General features: G+C 49.4%; 1 protein-coding gene across 1 annotated transcript; it reads right to left on the reverse strand.

Moving 5' to 3' along the window:
* Positions 1 to 3770: 3770 nt before the first annotated feature.
* On the reverse strand, positions 3771 to 18494 carry FGF6 (fibroblast growth factor 6). The gene is made up of 3 exons (XM_004459019.2): positions 17925 to 18494; positions 16918 to 17021; positions 3771 to 7831 (listed from the first exon to the last, which is right to left on the reverse strand). The coding sequence occupies exons 1-3, from the start codon at positions 18268 to 18270 to the stop codon at positions 7655 to 7657; spliced, it is 627 nt and encodes a 208-aa protein (XP_004459076.1). The 5' UTR covers positions 18271 to 18494; the 3' UTR covers positions 3771 to 7654.
* Positions 18495 to 19327: the final 833 nt, after the last annotated feature.

Below are 19327 nucleotides of genomic sequence, written 5' to 3' on the forward strand. Positions count from 1 at the left end.
GACAATCCTTGATAACCCACTGTTCTTGTCACATTCCCACAGGGACTTTCTGGGGGTTGGAGGTTTAGGTATAAACATTGATAATGGCATCTGAAGCTTCCCTTCACAGCCTTGACTTTCTAACGTGAGTTTTCAATGAGGGAGAACATAAGAATCTCAGGCTAAATCAGAGGGTATTATACCTTAGTGCTGGATTTCTCAACATTGACACTGTTTATGTTTTGGGCTGAATAAAATTTTTTTTTTTTTGGTAGGAAACTGCCCTGTGTGTTTATCACCCCTGGAGCACCCCATCACTCCCAGCTATGACAACAAAAATATCTCCAGGCATTGCCAAATCATGAGCCTATCCCCCATTTTGAAAACCACTGCCTTGGAGGTAATGGCTTATTTCACCTACCCAAAAAGAATACCCCTCTCCCCCGCAATTAGGATTGTTATTATAGTAGACTCCTTGGGGGTCTGTTAAATGGGCTAATCACTGATTTCCTACCTGGAGTACTGTAAGAATGACATCGTGCCCCCAGATGGCCTTGTCTCATGGGGTATACGGCTGGCGTGTTGGATGGAGAGTGTCCCACCAAAACCCGATGGGATGAGTTTAGTGTTCTTCGTAAAAGTAATTAATGACTAACCATTGATGTTTATAATAAACAATTAAATTGGCCAGCCCTTGTGACTTTCCAACCTCCTCAACAGCCTGAGCTTCCCAAATGGCCATGGTCATCAACCTCCCTTCTCTCTTCCATGGAAACCTCGGACAATAGAACATCTCGGTTGGCTGATTTTTTTTTTCTTAACTGAACATCAAACTATGGGGAACTATTCAAAGTTGTGTGTTAAAGACCTTAAAAAAGTATATATTTATTCCCTAATAAACACCTGAGTCAACTGAGGATTTTGCAGGCCTTGGAGTTCTCCTTTAAGCACCATTTCCTATCATATGAGGCTGTAGGGATGCATAGGATAGACATTTTGGCTGAGTGTGGACGGTCACCAGAATATCCCTGGGATCTTGTTTTCACAATAAAAGAAGTTCAACCCTGCATGACCTGTTATCAGCCTTTATTTATCTTTTTTTTTTTTTTTTTTTTTTTGCATTTGGCTCTTTTTCTTAAAACCTGAGGAAAGGAAGGAAAGCAGCCATCCTGGTCAAGTGTCCATTCATGAACTGAGGTCGTGTTGTCCCTTTACCTGTGGTCAGAGCCCTTGCTTGACTTCAGGCCCTGGCAATAGAAACCAGCAGGAGATCCTGGCTTCCTGGCTGGACTATCTCGGGGGGGCGAGTGAGAGGTCAGAGAAAGAAACATGAGAGACTCACCTGGGGAGATGATGGCAGCTGGTCCTTGCGCATTCAGCATCGGGCTCTGCCTGTGAAGGGTTCCCCGGGCTCAGCCCCGAGGTGGGTGCTGCCCTTCAGACTTCTTTCCATCCCTTCCTCATTGCCCTATCCAAGTGCCACCTGTTCTAGCCGGGCTTGCTCCAACAACCGCCAAGCTGTCCTCCCTGCACAGGGTTCAACGCCCAGGTCAGTTTACTCAAGGCAGTTGGGGTGATCTTTCCAGGACCCCCATCTGGTCACGTTACTTCTTGAAACTCAGCAAGGGCCTGCCTTTTTTTTTTTTTTAACATGAAAATTCAACCTCCCTCAGATAAAGAAGAGACTATATATTGTACAATTCCTTTATATGAAACATCCAGAAAAGGCAAAACTCTAGAGATGGAAAGTATTTTAGCGGTTGTCTAGAGCAGGGAGGGGGAATGGGTGTTAATGAAAAGTTCATGAGGGATCTTATTAGAATGATGAAAGTGTTCTAAAACTGATTTATGGTGCTGGTTGCACAATCTTAGTAAAATTTTTAAAAATTAAATTTACTTAAGATCACTGAATTGTGGACTTGAAAAGGGTGAATTATGTGATACTCAAAATGTTTAAGAAAATACCTTCATGAAGATGATCAGGTGCTCTTGGCAACACAGCTCCACAATGCAGCTCCCAGCCACCTCTCTGCAGCACCATTTGCTCCACTCTCCCTCTGTTTACTTGCAACGTGGGCCCTATATTAAATCCTTGAAGGTGCCATAATCTTTCCCCCTCCCACACTCCCACCTTCAAACCCTGCTGCCAACTCATATCAGACGGCTCCCCTCCTGCCCCAGCCTGGCCAACCCCCTTGAGACACCCCTGAGGGCTCAGCTTTTTCGGGGATGAGGTCTCTTACCCACCTAGAGGACGTCAGGACCCTGTTCTGTGCTCCCCTCGAACACCTGGGCTTTCTCACCATCACGTTTTGCTAGATGATTTGTTTACTGCCTGTCATCCTTGCCAGTCTATAAACCCACACTGAGTTTGTGGCAGCGATATTCCAAGAGTCTAGCATAGTTTCTGGCACACAGTAAGCTCTTAGAAATATTAATTGAATGAATAAGTACAGGAATGAGGGGCAGAGGCCAGTGGTCCAGGCAGCTCTTCCCAGATGACGTAGGTTCATTCAGAACCCAGCATTGCTCAACAGAAGGCACATTTTCCTCTCCTCCAGAGGTTGCTGGAGGAAGAAGAGGGATGTGGGAGTGTGGATGGAGGTGGGAGAGTCCTAAATGAAACCAGAGAGCCAGCTCAGGAGACACAAATTCTCATCTGGTCTCTGTGATCCTGGTAAGGAACGCGAGCTCCCTGCTCTTCTTCCTCTCCTTTCCATCTGTGAAAAGACTTAATAATCTATAGGGTCTTTCCTAGCTCAAATGTTCTGCAGTTCCAGTCATCCTGCTAGACCCATGGTTTTCAGTGTCATGAAAGCCTGGAGTGTGTGTTACAAATGTAGACTATTGGGCCCCTCCCAGACCCCTCCATCCCATCACGGGGAGTGGGGCTTAGGAATCTACATCTTAGCTTGCTCTTTTTTTTTTTCCCAAAGATTCATTTATTTATTTATTTCTCTCCCCTCCCCCCCCACCCTGGTTGTCTGTTCTCTGCGTCTATTTGCTGTGTCTTCTTCTTTGTCCGCTTCTGTTGTTGTCAGCAGCACCGGAATCTGTTTCTTTTTGTTGTGTCATCTTGTTGTGTCAGCTCTCTGTGTGTGTGGCGCCATTCCTGGGCAGGCTGCACTTTCTTTTGCGCTGGGCGGCTCTCCTTATGGGGTGCACTCCTTGCGCGTGGGGCTCCCCTACGCGGGGGACACCCCTGTGTGGCAGGGCACTCCTTGTGTGCATCAGCACTGCACATGGGCCAGCTCCACACGGGTCAAGTTGGCCCGGGGTTTGAACCGAAGACCTCCCATGTGGTAGACGGACGCCCTAACCACTGGGCCAAGTCCGCTTCCCCTTAACTTGCTCTTGGGTGATTTTCTTATACATATGTTTGTGAGAGGATGGAAACTGTGTCTTTCTTGTTCATATGCACATGTCCCAAACACACATCCCACTTCAGGGCATAGACTAGGGGCTCAATAAATATTTCTTGATGGATGAATAAATTAATCAGTGAACTTCACATTCCTTGAAATATGTATATCTGGCTCTGACTTAGGCAGGAAAGGGGAAAGGGCTGCTGCCTCACGTAGTCTTGGGTAGCTTCCTTCTCCTTCTAGCATGAATTCCCATTTGTAAGATACCGTGGTTGGACCAAGGGACCCCCATGACTTCTTCCTGCCTTAATAACCTGGAACACCATGAGCCTGTGCTTTCATTATCCTTCATCTGCCAGCCTGGGAAGGGAGAAAGAACCAAGATGAAAATCAACTACAACCCAAAGATTTGTTTTAATAGGAGGGGTGGAGTCAAAACAGTTCAGAGGTATGTATAAAAAGACCTTTTACTTTTTTTTTTTTTTGCTGGAACATGATATGGTTTGTGCATAGCACATACATAATTTAAAAAAAATAGAAGCATCACATTTTACAAGGCCGTGACTGAACAGCTTCTTCTGGGTTTTCCTATCCCTGTAACTAAACTCAAGAGCTCTGCACTGGGACACAGACTGAGGTACTTCCTGATTTACTCAGAGAAAGAAAACTACACAAGGACACAGCTGTCTGGATGCTGGAATTTCAGCAGTTCAATGAAGTCTATACACATGGTTCTGTGTTGGCCATCTGCACAATGGACTAGATTTGGGATTTGTTAGGGCACAGTCACTCCCTCCTCCTATTCTGGGAAGAGGAAACACCAACTCAGGTGTCAGTGCAGCCGGGGATATGTCTATCTATTCTTCCAGTCTCATCCCAGTCGTTCCTACCTTTGCTGGGAGGTAGTAAATGAGTGATTGGTTCCTTGGGTGGACAGGTTGGGGCAACTATTAGAGACCCACTTGCTAGATGCTGGAGGGCCAAAGGGCAGAAAATACCTCCTCAGCGACAACTGACCCAGAGTCTTAGGGAAAAGCACTATGAGAGAAAGATGAGGAGTTTTCTAGCTTGTGTCCACATGAAGCAGAGAGAAAGCAGAGGGGCTGTCCTGCTGTCTTGGGGCCAACAACTGCATTTGGCAAATATGTTTGCACCAGTGGCTGTGGTAAAAATGGGCAAAAGCAATGGACGTCAGACACTGGGAGGAGGGAGAAATACAGCTCATGGGCCTTTGCATTTTGTTCTTTCCTCTGGACTTGTATAGAGTGAGAATTGGAAGGACAAGAAAGGAGTCCAGAGTCAACATGGGAAGAATCCCAGGCTGCCCAGGTAGGATTGGGGTCTGGAGAGAATTTCAGGGCCTGTTATTGGCCTGGGGAGAAACCATATGACTAAAGAGGAGAGAGGTTTATACCTTAGACCAAGGAAAAATATTCTCTTTCTTAAGTCATCGAATGGTGGTGGAGTGGGGCTTGGAGTGAGCCTGAGTGTGCATGTGTGTTGGAGGTATTGTGGGAAGTGGTGGCAGAGGGGGAAGGTTGTAAAGGATAACAGGGAAGTGATTACAAAATTATTCCAAGGGAAGTTCAAAAATGTGTGGGAAGTGGGAAGGAAGGAGTGTTAGAAGGCAGCAAGTGATGAAACAAACCTAATCAACAGCTTGAACAAGGCATTTGGAGTTTTCAGGTTTCTTAGGAGGTCAATCCATTGGCCCAAAGAGGTTGGAGATTTTATAAGGGGGCCTGGGTCTCCCCCATTGTTTCTGAGCTAACCTCTTCACAGTTGAGAAGTCTACCTCCAAGTGTGTGCAGATAAGTTCTTCTTTATCATTTGCTCTTAAAGATGGCATAAGGCAGCCCCTGGGCTCCTGGAACCCCAAGTTTGCATTGAACAGCCAGAGAAGGCTCAGGATAGAGGAGAGGCCAATGCCCTGCTCAACCCTATAAACCAGGGCCACTGCTCAGGATTTGGGGCAGGAAGGTCCCAAGTCATTCTTAGTATTAATACATCCTTGGTGGCAAGGTAGGGTGTGTTCTTGTTCCCCTGCCAATGGCAATGTTTTCTGCAGCCCTTTGCATCCAGTGGGACTGACAACTGAGTTCAGGACTAGGTGGCCAAGGCAAGCAGGTATGAACAGTCACAGGAGAGAGGGGACTGGAAAAGATCCTTGTTGATCTTACTCTTCCTGTCCCTTAACCTACTACTGTGGATGGAGACTGACTTTAAGCCTAAGTCTCTTAGAGACCAAAGAGGAAGCCCTCAGGGTAATGCCTTTGGTTGGGAAGGATTTTCGAGAGTCAATCATATATCTCTTTCGGGGTGATATTAAAAGTCTTTCCCAGCTCATACAGCCTGGGTCTAGTTCGAGCCTGCGTCTGGCCACTCAGGCTCGAGGCCAGCCATCAACAACCAAAGTGCAGCTGAACATGGAAACTGCCCCATCCCACGCCTTTCAGAGCTTCTCCATCTCGTTCCCAGCATGGCGAACCCGAGTGGGCATTTGAGGAAACTCCTTGTCAGGATGGAAGCGATTTTATGAACCTCTAGAGAAAGGTCAGGAGGGTGTAGCAGCCTGAGGCCCTTGTAAAATCTCCACCCTCTTTGGGGGTATCCCCCATCGTTTCCGAGCTAACCTCTTCATGGCTAAGAAGTCCGTCTTCTGGCGTGTGCAGATAACTTCCTGTTTGTTCCGTCTGAGCTCACCTCGGCGTGGCCTTCTTCCCCTCCCCCAGCACATGTCCCCCCTCAGAGTCACTGGGCAGAGGAGGGGGCCAGCGAGGTGCCCATGCTCTGTCTTCAGCTCCCAACCCCTCAGCCCTCATCTATCTATAGCCAGCTGCATCTGCAAATAGAGAGGTATGTCGAGGATGAAGGTATTTGCAGCAGGAGGGATGGTCTTGTAGGCAGGGGCCCCTGAGAGTAGCCGAGGGTGTCAGGTCATTTTGTAACTCGATGGTTCACGTATGCCGAAAATATTTGCACTCTGGTGTGGCTCTCTCTGGTTTCAGATTTAGGAACGTTCCAATGGTTCAGGAATCTGAAGGCTCCCGGCAGCCAACATTTATAGCCACTTGGGGAACCTTTGCTTTAAATACTCTCAAAGGACAGGAGGCACGAAGGCACTGTGCAGCGAGGAGCTGCTTCGGCTTGGCTGCTGGAGATTAGCAATGCTCTCCGCCTGTAGGGGGGAAGGGAGGCACGCTCCGGAGGTCGTGGTGCCCATTCGACTGCGTCCAGGCCACGGCGTGCAAGCGAGATGAGCACAACCCAGAAGGAAGTGAGAGTATCATATGAGGACTTGGGTGAGTTTCCTGGACATAGTTGGACAGGAATTACCATCAGTAGTCCAAAGCCTCTCTACTTCCTTCGTGCCCTATTTTGCATCCCCCCATTCCTCGCTAAAGTGGTTGCCATTATTAGGATCCTTGTCATCTGAGGTTAAAATAAGACCTGGTTCAAAGTGAGAAAAAGTTAGGAGTGAGCAGCCTGGCCCCTGCCTATTGCTGGAGCCCTGCAGGGCACTGGATCCTCTCCGAAGAACATCCAGTCCCTTCCGCTGCCACCGGCAGGCCTCCCTCAATTACCCCTAGCACGGGTCTTTCCCTTGCCTCCGAGAAGTGCACCGCTTTTCCAGCAGCTTCCCTGACAACACATCCCAGTGTCTCCATGCCACAGTCAGGAAGTTTGTTGTGCCTGATCACGAACTTTCTGGTTTGCAATGAAATCTTATTCCCTCCCACTTAAGGGACAGCTGCTCCCCACCACCCGTGCAGCCCTCATCTGCTGCAAATACCTCTGAATGGGAAGCGGTGGAGCGGGAGCGCACATCTATCCTGCTGGTTTGACAAGTGACATTCTGGCAGGCAGATTCCAGCAGCGATGATGCCGGGAGAAAGAAACCCGATGCTCTGAAATGCCTTTGCTCTGAGAACGCACATGAAGATGTATAGATGTACATCGACACGCCCTCCCTCCTTGGCCTCCTCCTGGGTACACGGTCATATTCCATGATGTCACCTACACCTTGTCTTCTCAGGTGAGGCCAGAGCATGCAGTCCATTGCCCTTCGAGGGTGCTGGCTACAACTCCTCATTTTGGTGGAGTAGATGCCATGGGGTCCAGTGGCAGGAGGATGGGAAGCAAAGGTGGCCCAGGGAACCGACTCGGGTCTACCTAAACACAAGATAAGCCTGACACAGGAGTCATGGGCTGGGGGGTCGGGGTGGGGTGGGCAAGGGAAGATGTTCGCTTGTGCAAACTTCCAATAGAAAAGAGGCTGCTCTCAGCTGGGGAGGCTTCTTCCAGGGGTCCTAAATCCTGGGCAGGAAGTGAGTGACAGTCATGACTGGGGACACCTTGCTGCCCCTCTTTACCCGTCCATATTTGCTCAGTGCGATATAGGTCCCTCGGTACTGGTCTGACTCATAGGCGTTGTAATTGTTGGGCAGGAGGGTTTCTCTGAACTTGCATTCCTCTTGGAAGCTGGGCTGCGGAAGAAGGAGACAAAGAGCAGAGGCTCAATGACACACGAGGAGGGCTGCAGAGTGCCAGCCCAGCTGAGTCTTGTACAGGAGGCCCCCCGCCAATGCCCCTTCCCTTTGCAAAACAATCACCCCAAGATCTAAGCCATCCTGGGGGATGATCATGCGCTCCACCCATGCTCTCCCTTCTTTACAATGAGGAAAGCAAGGTCCCGGCAGCTAGACTGATGGTCCCTGGCATGTGGGGCAGAGCTGGGCTATGTAAGATTCCGATTTCCTGACTCCCAGTTCAGGGCACTTTGTACAAAGCACCCAGATGAACACTTATTCCATTCAGTGGAAGGATCAGAAAAGGATACGGTAAGCTCCTTTCCCAGTTGGCTGCTATTGGTAGCCTAGCGGCAAAGGATGGAGAGCCAGGTGTCCTGCCTTCGGCTTCTCCAGTTCTTAGTCACACCTCCTTGGGCAGGTTCCTCTCCATTCCTCCCTATTCAGCCTCAGTTCCCTTTTCTGCAAACTGTGTGCGGGGACAGGGTGGTGAGACTAGTGATTTCTGTGGGATTTCCCAGCACTGTCGGTTCAATAGGTTAACTTTCTTTCTACCTATGTGTTCCCCAGTCTGTCTTTCCCCTGAATGGTTTCAGTTCCAAGTTTGCTATCCCTGAGAGAGGCCCATCCTTGATTTTCTCATTAGCCCAGAAGATGCCCAGTGCCTGATAGGCTCCTTCAGGGACCTGAAGGAGCAGTGATTTTAATGGGGACAAGAACCTGGGTTGCCGTGTGACAGGTGGTGCCAGGGAGTCTGAGGCCAGCAATAAATCGCCCCCTTTCAGTGCTAATTTGGTGGAGGAGCGCGTGCGGACCACCTGTTCGAAAAATGAATGCTGGACTTCCTGTCGCACATCAACAAGGTCATTGCCAATAAATCACCCAAGTGCTCTTTATGCCTAGAAAAGAGGGCCCTCTCTTCCCTGAGCCTGCCCAGGCTGCTGGCGCTGAGGAAAGCCATCGGGATTTCTGTGCTAGGGAGGGGAAGCAGCTAGGTGGGGTCTAGAGGAAGGGAGAGCAAAGTGGGAGCTGGGAGCCGCATGATCCAGTCTTAAAAGGAAATAGAGAATGAATAAAGAGGTGGACTATAAATTCTGCCTCCTTCCTGCTGACTGAGGCCATCAGCTATAAAAAAACCCACTCAATGGCTGGCCGCCTGTGCCAGGGGTGTCGCCTGACCTTCCCTAAAGAACTAGTACTATGAGCGTCCCAGCCCCGCTGGCAGTGGGGATGGGCGAGAGCCTCCAACTGTGAGGAGCGGAAGGTCGCGAGCTCGGCAGGCTCTCTGCCCGCACTTAACGGGGAGTGAGACTCCCGGTGACGTGTTCTTTCCTGAGCCCCGAGACGAGGGTGGCATCCAGTTCCGTGCATGGTGCTGCCCAAGTGATGATTGAATAAGGACAACCCTGTAAGATACGGACCCCCCCGCCCGGGTGGCTCTTTGAGGCAGTGTGGAAGCCAGGGAGGGAGCAGCACGGTCTGTGGGAACACGTTAACCCCCTCCTTCCCCTCGTGCTGAATGCATTTTCCCCTTTCCCTCCCCAGCCTGTCGTTGATGGTTTACAAAGCACTTTTCCATGCTAACTTCCTTGAGCCGATTGTAAACGTTTTCACAAGCCACATCAATTGGCTCTGTAACCGAGTCTTTGCTTTTCACAAGCTTTTGTTTCCTTTGATATGGGTGTTCATAAATATCTGTAGAATGGATGAACGAATGAATGTGCCAAAGGCAGGGAGAATAGACTTGTATTAAGGAAGCGAAGAGCATACCTACTACTAGCTGTGAGGCTAGATTTATCACGATGAAATCTCAGCTCACCTGTTAGTAATGTGAACTTGGCCAAGTTATTTAATCCTAAACCTCAATAAAGAGGAAACAGAAAGTGTTATTATTCCATAGATTTGAAATGATGCCTGGAGAGCGGTTGGTACAATACCTGGCAAAGAGTAAAATGAAAAATAATAAGAATTACTATTATTATTACTTTTCCCTACTTTCCATTTAAAGCCCCTAAGGACTTCTTGCCCTGGACCCCCACTGCTGTAAGATCGCTGTGGGCTTGGACAAGTGAACTTTTCAGCTCTGTGGTTGTTGACTGGACGAGAAGGAAGCAGTGAAGTGGCATGAAGAAAGCACACTGCTAAGTACAGAGAGAGGCCAATGACAGCCCTGAGTCCTTAGAAGCCTCTCTGGACAGTGGTGATTTTTGTGTGTGTTTTTTGTTTGTTTGTTCAATTTTTTGTTTTTAACCTGTGGGGGTATAGAGTCAATTATAGGATATAAGAGTGGATGAGGAAAGTTCTGGAAGCAATAGCACTAGGAGAAATTAAACTCAGCATTGACTGTAAAAGTTAAGCTACTCTAATTAAGTCAGTTTAATGAACAGAATAGCATCCAGAAGTAGACCCAAACACATATGCGAATATAAAATAAAAATGAATCTGAAATGAAAATGAAGTAAAAACAGTATTTCAAGTCACTGGGGAAACATGGTGTTAGAACAACTGTATATTATTTTTAAGAAATAATAATAAAGCTTGATGTATGAGTTCATTCTTTACATCAAAATAAATTCCAAAAGGAGCAAGGATTTAACTGCAGAAAAGAGAACTATTAAAGTCCAGGGAAAAAGAAGTCTCAGAGAAGGAAGATCTTTCTAAGTAGGACACAAAAAAACTAGAAACCTAATACATTTTGTTTCTGCCTGGAAAAAAATTACCTTAAATAAAATCAAAATATAAATGGAAAAACTGGATAAAATATTTATAATGCTTGTGTCTAAGAGCAAATTTTCTTACTATATTCAAAATCCTTCATACACTGAAAAATGTACGAAGTTTATGAACAGATATTTCACAGAAAAGGAAATATCAAAATATCAATACCATTTAAACATAGGAACATATGCCTAATCTTACACATAATTAAGAGAAATGTAAATCATAAGCCCGAGATTTCCATTTTTACTTGTCAGATTGCAAAGAGAAACTATTTGAGAATACTCTTTTATTGGTGTGTGTATTATAACCTCCGCAAAGAGCAAATTGATAGTATCTCTCAAAATGAAAAAAAAAAATGGATATAGTTGGGAACAGCAATTCCACTTCTAGGAATTCATCTTACTGGAGAATATATATACACTTGCACATATATACAAAGTGACTCACTGCAGATTAGTAAAAGACTAGTGTCTATCATGAGCGGAGTGGTTAGCACTATATGCTATATCCACCCAATGGAATACTAGGCAGCCATGGAAAAAATGAGAAACCACTTTGTGCACTGATATGATGTGGCTACAAAGACATATGGTTAAGTGAAAGAGTGAGGGTCAAAACTATCAACTATTAGCATGTGCACACTCATGGAGTTGAAATGATACCAAGAACCTGCTATTAGCAATTGCCTCTGGCTGCGAGACAATGGTGGGAGTGAGAATTTCTCTTGCATACTCTTTTGTCCCTTTTCCCCCTTAAACCTTTTTCATGTATTAGCTACTGAAACAAGTACATTATTAAAAAAAAAAAAAATTGGGAAAGGAAATCATGATAGAAGAGTGGCCAGGAAATAGTGCGAGAAAACGTGGTTATGAGAAACTGGTGGTCTCCTTGCCCTGTCACAATGCCCACTGCGCCCACCTGCATTCCCCTCTGTTCTAATTTTAAATGTCCCTGGAGAGTAACCCTCGCGCACAGTTTCCAGGAGAACTTATTTCAGATGTGGATGGTACAGAAGAGGGCTCATGTGTTGTCTGCAAACTTGAGAGCGGAAATCAAATCTTGAGGCAGAAGCTGCGGAAGGGTTGGAGAGGTGTAGGAACTGGGTGATTCAGGTAAGAAACTCCAAAGGCACCTGCCAATTTCCCTCTATGTAGAATTTGACCATTTAAGAACCCAGCCTTTCCCCAATGCCCGAGCCTCCTGCAGCACTATTTGTTTAAAGGTGTACGGCGGCACTCTGATGCGAGGTGCTCTATTCTCTTTCATCAGATTCTCATGATATAAATCTCTTCCGTTTTTACAAAAGGTTCCTACTTTTGTTTCTTCCTATTCTGTCCCCTTTCTCTAGTCCATCTCCTGTTCCTAGCCTTTCCTAGAATCCTGTACAAACCTAAAGTGAGAAGAGAGAAATAGATGAGGTTCGCTTGAGAAGCCCTTGCACCCTCCCGTTTCGTCTCCAGCTCCCTCTGAGGCAGGTTAGTGTAGGGAAAGGGGAAAAGATGACTCACAGCCGGGGCTGCCCAGAAACCCCCCGAGGGAAGGCTGCTACTAAGACAAGGCCAGAAAGACCCTGCGAGACCCTGGCCACGAGGTCCCATTTGGAACCCTTTCTGGTGGCAAGGGAAAGCCCCGGATAGCTCCAAACAGGCCTCCCCAGGGGTCCCCTAAGAGCTAACAGGTGGGGCAACCTATCAGAACAGAGAACAGCGGGGCACACCCCCCCCCCCCATATTAGGAGAGGGCAGAGCGGATCACAGCTTTAATAAAGACACTCCCACCACCCCAAATGCTCTCTCTTTGCCAGGAGGAGCCTGCCTCCACATCTTGGGTGTGTACTTCCGTTCTTCTCTCCCATTTCTCAAGAAGCCCTTTTTCCTGGCCTAACGGAACTGGCAAGTTCTTAGATTCTTTTATGCGACCTAGCCAAGAGCCTAGAGGAACCCATATCCCCTGACTTCACCCCCGTCCACAGGCTCGGGGGCCTGGTGGGTGAGTGGAAGGGGGTCGCGGCAATGCCCACTCCCTGAGCTCTTGGGGACAGTCTGAGGCTTCAGGCTAGCAGGCTTTTCCTGCTGACCAGACTGATTCTCCCACTTGTATCAAGACCCAGTTTCTTAATTCATCCAAAGGGTGTTCCTCAGCTCTGAGTTCTCACGGCTCGGGAATGTTGGCTCCTCAGCTCTGGTGAGAAAAGTGCTCCAGCCAAGGGAAGGCTGCGGTAATAAAAGCAGCTACCGTATATTATTACTTGAACAATGAAAGTAATTCCACGGGCTCACATTTCCCGGGCCTGTTGTGCCTTAAACACCAGCATGGCAATTCTACATAGCCCTGATCAGACGTAGGTGGAACCAAGCTCTTTATAAATCTTTCTGCTTTCACCATGGAGAAGGGCATCTTGCAAAGGAGCAGGTGTCTGCGCGTTTATGGACCAGTTACCTCTGGTAGAAATGCCCTGAAAAGTCAGGGGTGGACAAGATAGCCATCTTCTTGTCCTTAGACAAAACTAAACCCCCTGGACTCTTTTTTTTTTTAAGATTTACTTTATTTATTTCTCTCCCCTTCCCCACCATTGTCTGCTCTCTGTGTCCTTTCATTTTGTGTTCTTCTGTCCGCTTGCATGCTCATCAGCGGCACAGGGAATTTGTCTTTTTGTTGGGTCTTCTTGCAACATCAGCTCTCCGTGTGTGCAGCACCACTCCTGGGCAAGCTGCGCTTTTTTCGCTCGGGGCAGTTCTTCTTACAGGGCGCACTCCTTATGCATGGGGGCTCCCCTACGCAGTGGACACCCCTGCGTGGCAGGGCACTCTTTGCACGCATCAGTACCGCGTGTGGGCCAGCTCATTACACTGGTCAGGAGGCCCTGGGTTTGAACCCTGGACCTCCTACACCGTATGCAAATGCTCTTATCAGTTGAGCCAAATCTGCTTCCCTCCCCCGGACTCTTAAAGACCATCTCCCTACAGCCTTCAGTTGTCAGCTTGCCTCCACATCTCCTGGTTGTGGGGGTGGATGGAGAGTAGGAGGTGGGGCAGAGGAAAAGGGAAATCTTTCCTTCTGCAGCTCCTGACTGCTGCTTTTTCTCTCTTTAGCAGAAGTGGAGAATTATCGCCCAGCTCTGAAGAGGCCTTCATTTTCTCACCCCTCTTCCAACATGCGATTTGCACTGTTAACTTGGGAGTGTGAAAAATGTTTTTACGGGGTTCTTTCTTCTCCTTCCTGCATAGCTCTTTGCAGGGGGCAGGCAGAGGCAGTACCCTTGTAAGATCTGTCCCAGGGCCTCCCAGGGACCTGGGCTCCCCCAGCACTTCTGCACACTTCACACCGCTGGATCCTCTGTCCATCCTCTGGAATCCTGTTCTCTCCTGGGTGGGAGTGGCACCTAACAGGGAGGGAAAGACTTGACCCTCCCCTATTAAAAGCACATAGATGCAGCTATAATCAGTAAAACTAAAATCCACTTAGAAGCAGATTTATGCGTTTTTCCTCAAACAAAGGATTCAAATAGAACATTGTTCTGTTGTGATGTGTGTTTTTGGGTTTTGGGTTTTCATTTTAATGGGGATCATGGAGGTTGGAATTCACTGATTTCTGCCTCAGTTTACATGGAGAGAGCAGAGGCCCAGGCCGGCAGAAGCTCAACCAGGACTTGGCTCAAGGTAAGACAAGTAGCTGGAGGGCTGGTGGGGTCTGGAACTTGGTTTCCCGGCAGTGCTTCTGCGCTACCTGAGGGCCCCGGGGGTGGGGGGAATGACCGGCACAGCCACCACAGGCTCGAGTTGGTCATCTAATGTACCTCTGGGGGGTGCTGGGAGATAACGCCGGAGGAACCCCGGGCAGGGAGTCGGACAAACGCTGGTTGCTCAATCTGGGCTAGTAACTGACTTGCGGGCTCGAGCTCGGGAGGCTCAGCGCTCTTTCCTGGAGACCCCTCCCGGTTGGGCTCTCCTGGCGCAGGAGTCCCTGACCGCGGGGTGTCCCCGATCCCCTCGTCCCCGACCCCCCCATCCGCTTCATCCCCCGCAGCCCCGCCCCCACCCCGCTTTTAAAAGTCCATTTAGCGGCTGAAGCAGCTGAGCCGCCAGATCAGGCAGCCCTGGGGGCTTAGAGTGAAATAGTGTGAATGAAATCATCGCCCAGCGGGAGTCTTCCTGGCTCCGCGGTTCAGTCCGCAATTGTTTTTTTTAGACAGTGATAAAGGCCCCAGAGGGGCGGAGGAAAGAGAGGGTGGGGGCTGGTCGGGAGCACCTGGTCCCGGGCCACACGGAGCATCAGGTGCGGGGGGGGGGGGGGGGGGCTTGGGGCCCCGCTCAGCCCCACCTCCCTACACAGCTGCCTGAAGAGGCTCCCACCTCCGAGAAGGTATTCTTTGGCCGATTGGACTGGGGGTGGAGGGAGCAAAGGGTAAAGGGTGGGTGGATCTTCTCTCAGAGGACTCCCCCTTTTTCCTGGACGCTGCTCATAAACCCACTTGATCCCTTTTAAAGCCATTTGCCTAATGGTGCTGCAGAGCCAGGGGCCACGGGGGTGCCTCATTCATTAGGAGTCAGGCCACACTTCAAAGATGTGGCTCCTTTCCATTTTGCTACTCCTGCACACCCCTTGGCCACGCTTTCTCTGATCATCCAGTCTCATATTTCCAGCCTCCACCAGCCTGTCCTCCGAGGACCACGAATTTTAAAGTGCAAAGTAGATAAAGCCACCCCCTTTGCTCCCCTTGCCCTCCGCTCATTTGGATTCATTTCTGAGTAAGGAGAAAGAAATAATAAACTAGTTTGTTAGTGAAGGTGGCAATGGTGAGGTTTAGGTAATTTGTGCTTTTCTTTCAGGAGATTGACCTGCAGAAAAAGCCCCAGGGCTCTCGATTCGGTGGGCTTCCAGGCGCTCTGCAGGCTGGTGAGAGGGGTCTCCTCGGGATGATGTCCTTCAGGCCCCTCCACAGAGTGTGTGCCTGCTCTACCAGGACCTCAGCTGGCTTCCAGCTGCCTCCTGCTCTCTCCATCACTTTTCCAGCGTGGTAAAAAGAGTGTCTCAGCATTCCAAGCCCAATGCTTTGCTTCATCTCGTCCAACCCTCAAACTCTTGGGAACGGGATAACCCTCAAGCAGGGGTGATTCCCTGCCTCCTGGGGTTATGTAGCCTGGGGTTCCCGAACCTTAACCTGCCTGTGCCTCAGAAACACCTGTGAAACTTAACAATGACAAACCAACCAACACACAGATTTCCAGGCCCCTGTCCAGACCGATTGAGTAAGAACCTCTGAATATTTTCTTACTACTGGAAATCGGTATGTTTAACACGTCCCCAAGATGATGTTGATGCAACCAGTTCACAGAGCTGGAAACCGTCTCCACGTAAGTCTACTCTTACCATTGCCACCTTTATTAACAAACTAGTTCATGGTATTTTCTTATGGGTCTTAGTGCTAAAGATCTTAAGGCAGAGGCCATCTGGGTTCCCCATTCTAATACTTAACCGATCTCCCCAGAACCAGCGCCATCTCAGCCCATCCTCTCTACACCCTCCACAAATCACACTGGGAACCTTGACTTGCTCTGAGGTATTCCTTTTTAGCCTTCTTATTTCTGTCAGAAGAATTTCAGCTTCCTCCACCTCATGGGGACATTTTCTCAATCTGTATTTTGGAATAATCCTCAGCTTGGGCTGAGAGACCCAGGAACGAGTAGGTCAGAGAGAGCAAAGGTTTTGATAACAGCGCTTAGAAATTGGATGTACCAGCCTTCGCCCTCCCAGGGGTGGGCGAAAGTGGGGTGGGGTGGGGCCGGGTGCCATCGGAGGGTGTATAAGTCATAGGGAGGATACTTCTCCAGCCTGTGGGATTAGAAATCAGTGGTCTTACACCCTTAGAATAAAATTTCAACGAATTGTTGAAGGTGAGGAAAAACTCTCGGCCCACGGTGTCCCTCTGTGACTGGGACATGGGCAGGCTCAGGCTGAAGGAAAGACTGGCCTTCTCTGGGTCTCTCCAGTTCAGAGAATCACACCTGACTGTGAGCCAGGATGACAGCTTTACACCCAATGCAGGTTTCCTCCTGACCCAACAGCTTTCCGAGCTATGGTTCCTATTTAGTTGCAAATGCTCTGGTAAGTAGGATCCAGAAAAATATAGTCCAATGCAGAAGCCAACTGACAATGAAGCTGATGAAATGCAAGCTTCACCAACTCAGCTCCTTCCACAACCCCTTCTCTCTCATTCTAGATAAATATTTGTGTCTATACTAAAAATCTGGTATTCTGTTATTAAATTTCATAAGCTGCAAGTCTCATAAAACCTGGATGTTCCCCCAGCCGGATGAACTCACCGTTGTGTACAATCTTCCTTTACTGTTCATGGCAACAAAGAGAGCACTTTTCACTCCAAAGAGACTCACCACGCCTCGCTCCACTGTGGAAATTTCCAGCAGACCTGACAAAGAAAGGAGGGCCCCGTTACCTAAGACTTGGGCAAATTAGAGTGGGACTCAAACCTAGTTAAGATCTAATAAGGGCATCAGCCCTATCCTTTTCCTTCTAACTTTGGGAAATCCTAGCTGCTAGACTCGTCAAGTCCTGCCACTATTCTGTTAAGAATCCAGTTCTGCAAGGACAAGTTCTGACATCAGAGTTTGGGACTGCAATAACCACTTATGCATCTCCTTGAGATTAGCTTTGACTCTGGGCTTTCCCTAACATGATCATATGAGGTGCTTGTGTTGGAAAAAAAATTCTGATTAAAAAAAAAAATACATACTCCACATCTTTCAACAAATCCCAATCCGTCGAATCTCACAAACACTGCAGCCATCCAGAGGCTGATGGTGTGCCTGGTTCCTGCAGCCCCCATCCTCTCTTGGGTAGGGGAGCCTATCCGTGCAGCAGCCCATCAGGTAGTAGGATAAGGACCTGGGGACAGAGCGGGCAGGCTTGAAATAAAAAAGAGCAATGTGCTTTTGCTAGGAAATTTGCAAAGCACTTCTCAAAGAGGGAAGCTGGTGTCTAATTTGGTCCAGGTATTTCTAACTCCTCCCCATCCCTTGCTTATGACTCCTGACAATGATGGATTGCTGGGGTCTCACCAGGCCACAGATGGGCCAGGAATGCTGCATGCCTGGGCTCTGTGGGGTGACGGCAAAGGCCACCAGGATGCTTGGACCTTGGCATATTGAGCCTGCAGCCTGGCAGGGTCAGACAGGCTGGAGAGGTGGATGTACTTAGCAGCACCTCGGTGGTGGTGGTGAGTACCATCTCTCCCCCTTTACAGTAGGATCCCATCCACCAGAGCAAGCCCCCTTCCCACCCGAGCCCCCCAACTGGCTGACTCTGCACTCACTGTAGGGGTTCTCCTCGTGGGTCCCGCTGATCCGGCCATCGGGGAGCACTTGGAGGTGAAAGCCGATGCCCACGTTGCAGTAGAGCCTCCGCTGCCGCTTGATCCCCACCAAATAGCCACTTTCCCAGTTCACCCCGGCGATCTCTCCAGCCAGCCCCGAGCGAGACCTGGACAGCAGGGTGCTCCAGCCCCTTGAGTCCAGCAGCGTGCTGTTGGCGCGGGTGCCTGCCGGTGAGGGCACCACCGAGCCCGCTAGGACGCCCAGGAAGACGAGAGCCCGCAGCGTGCCCTGAAGGCGTCCTGCTCCCCGGGACATAGTGATGAACAGCCTCTGTCCCAGGGCCATCCACCTTGCCTCTCAGGCACGTGGTCAGAATTAATGGCCCTAAAAATACTGCCCTTCTTGTTTTCCTCCCCTCGGCATGGCGGCAGGGGCTTATTTTTGGAAGGCAGATGAAGGCTGCTGTCATGAAACCAAAGCCTGCTTCGGGCACTCGGGTCGGGAGCGGAGGGACCCAGGCTGAGCCGCGGCCGGTAGGGACCATGGCTTGGGGCCTCTAGCTCGCCCGCTCGCTCTGTCCTGAGGTGATTATATTTGATTTGACCTATCTTTATAGTTCAGCAGCCCGGCCCTCCCCTCCACCCATCATCACCCTGACGTCAACTGGCTCAGCTCACTTATCCAAGGCTGTAACATTAACCTGCTCCTGGGCCTGGCTGCCTCCCCAGACCCCCAGCACCCTCCCCACACCCCCGGGACGCTGGGAGCCACTGTCATTCCAACTATGAGGCAGGAATGAAGGTAGCTGGGAGCATCTCTGGGGGAGGGGTCACTGGCTGGGTGCCCAGGGGAAGAGGGAGGCAAGAGGCCACCCAGCACCCAAATTGGGCAGAAGTTCTTGGCCCGGCAGGGCCAGCTTCCTTATTTAGATGGGAAAGGGTAAAGGCGGGATGGGGGAAGGCTTGGTGGCAGGTGATGACTGTGGCCTACGCTTGAAACCTTTTCATGGAAAGAGCTCACAGTCGAGGGCCAGAGGAGCTTGGGGTCACTGAAAGGCCAAACCCATTCAGCAGGAGAGGACAGAGATCGGGGGTGGGGGGGGGAGCATATGACACCTGTCCAAGGAGCTTTAGGATTATGGGGGGTGGGAGGGCTGGGGTCCAGCTTCCTCTGCTCCCCGTCCTGGCCATGGCATTCATCCAGCCAATGGAGTAGAAGTCATGCCTGTGCCTTGACATAGCCCATTGGCCATTTCCCTATCCGCTGTCTTCCTTGGCAAATGCCTGATATTATTCCCATTGTGCAGATCAGGAAGCTGAGGCTTAGAGAGGTTAAGTGATTAGCCTGAGCTGTCACAGCCAAAAAGTGGCAAAGCCAGAACTTAGAAAGCCTGCCTCTGCTT

The sequence above is a fragment of the Dasypus novemcinctus genome, chromosome 20 (assembly GCF_030445035.2).
Source record: "Dasypus novemcinctus isolate mDasNov1 chromosome 20, mDasNov1.1.hap2, whole genome shotgun sequence".
Classification (NCBI taxonomy): Eukaryota; Metazoa; Chordata; class Mammalia; order Cingulata; family Dasypodidae; genus Dasypus; species Dasypus novemcinctus.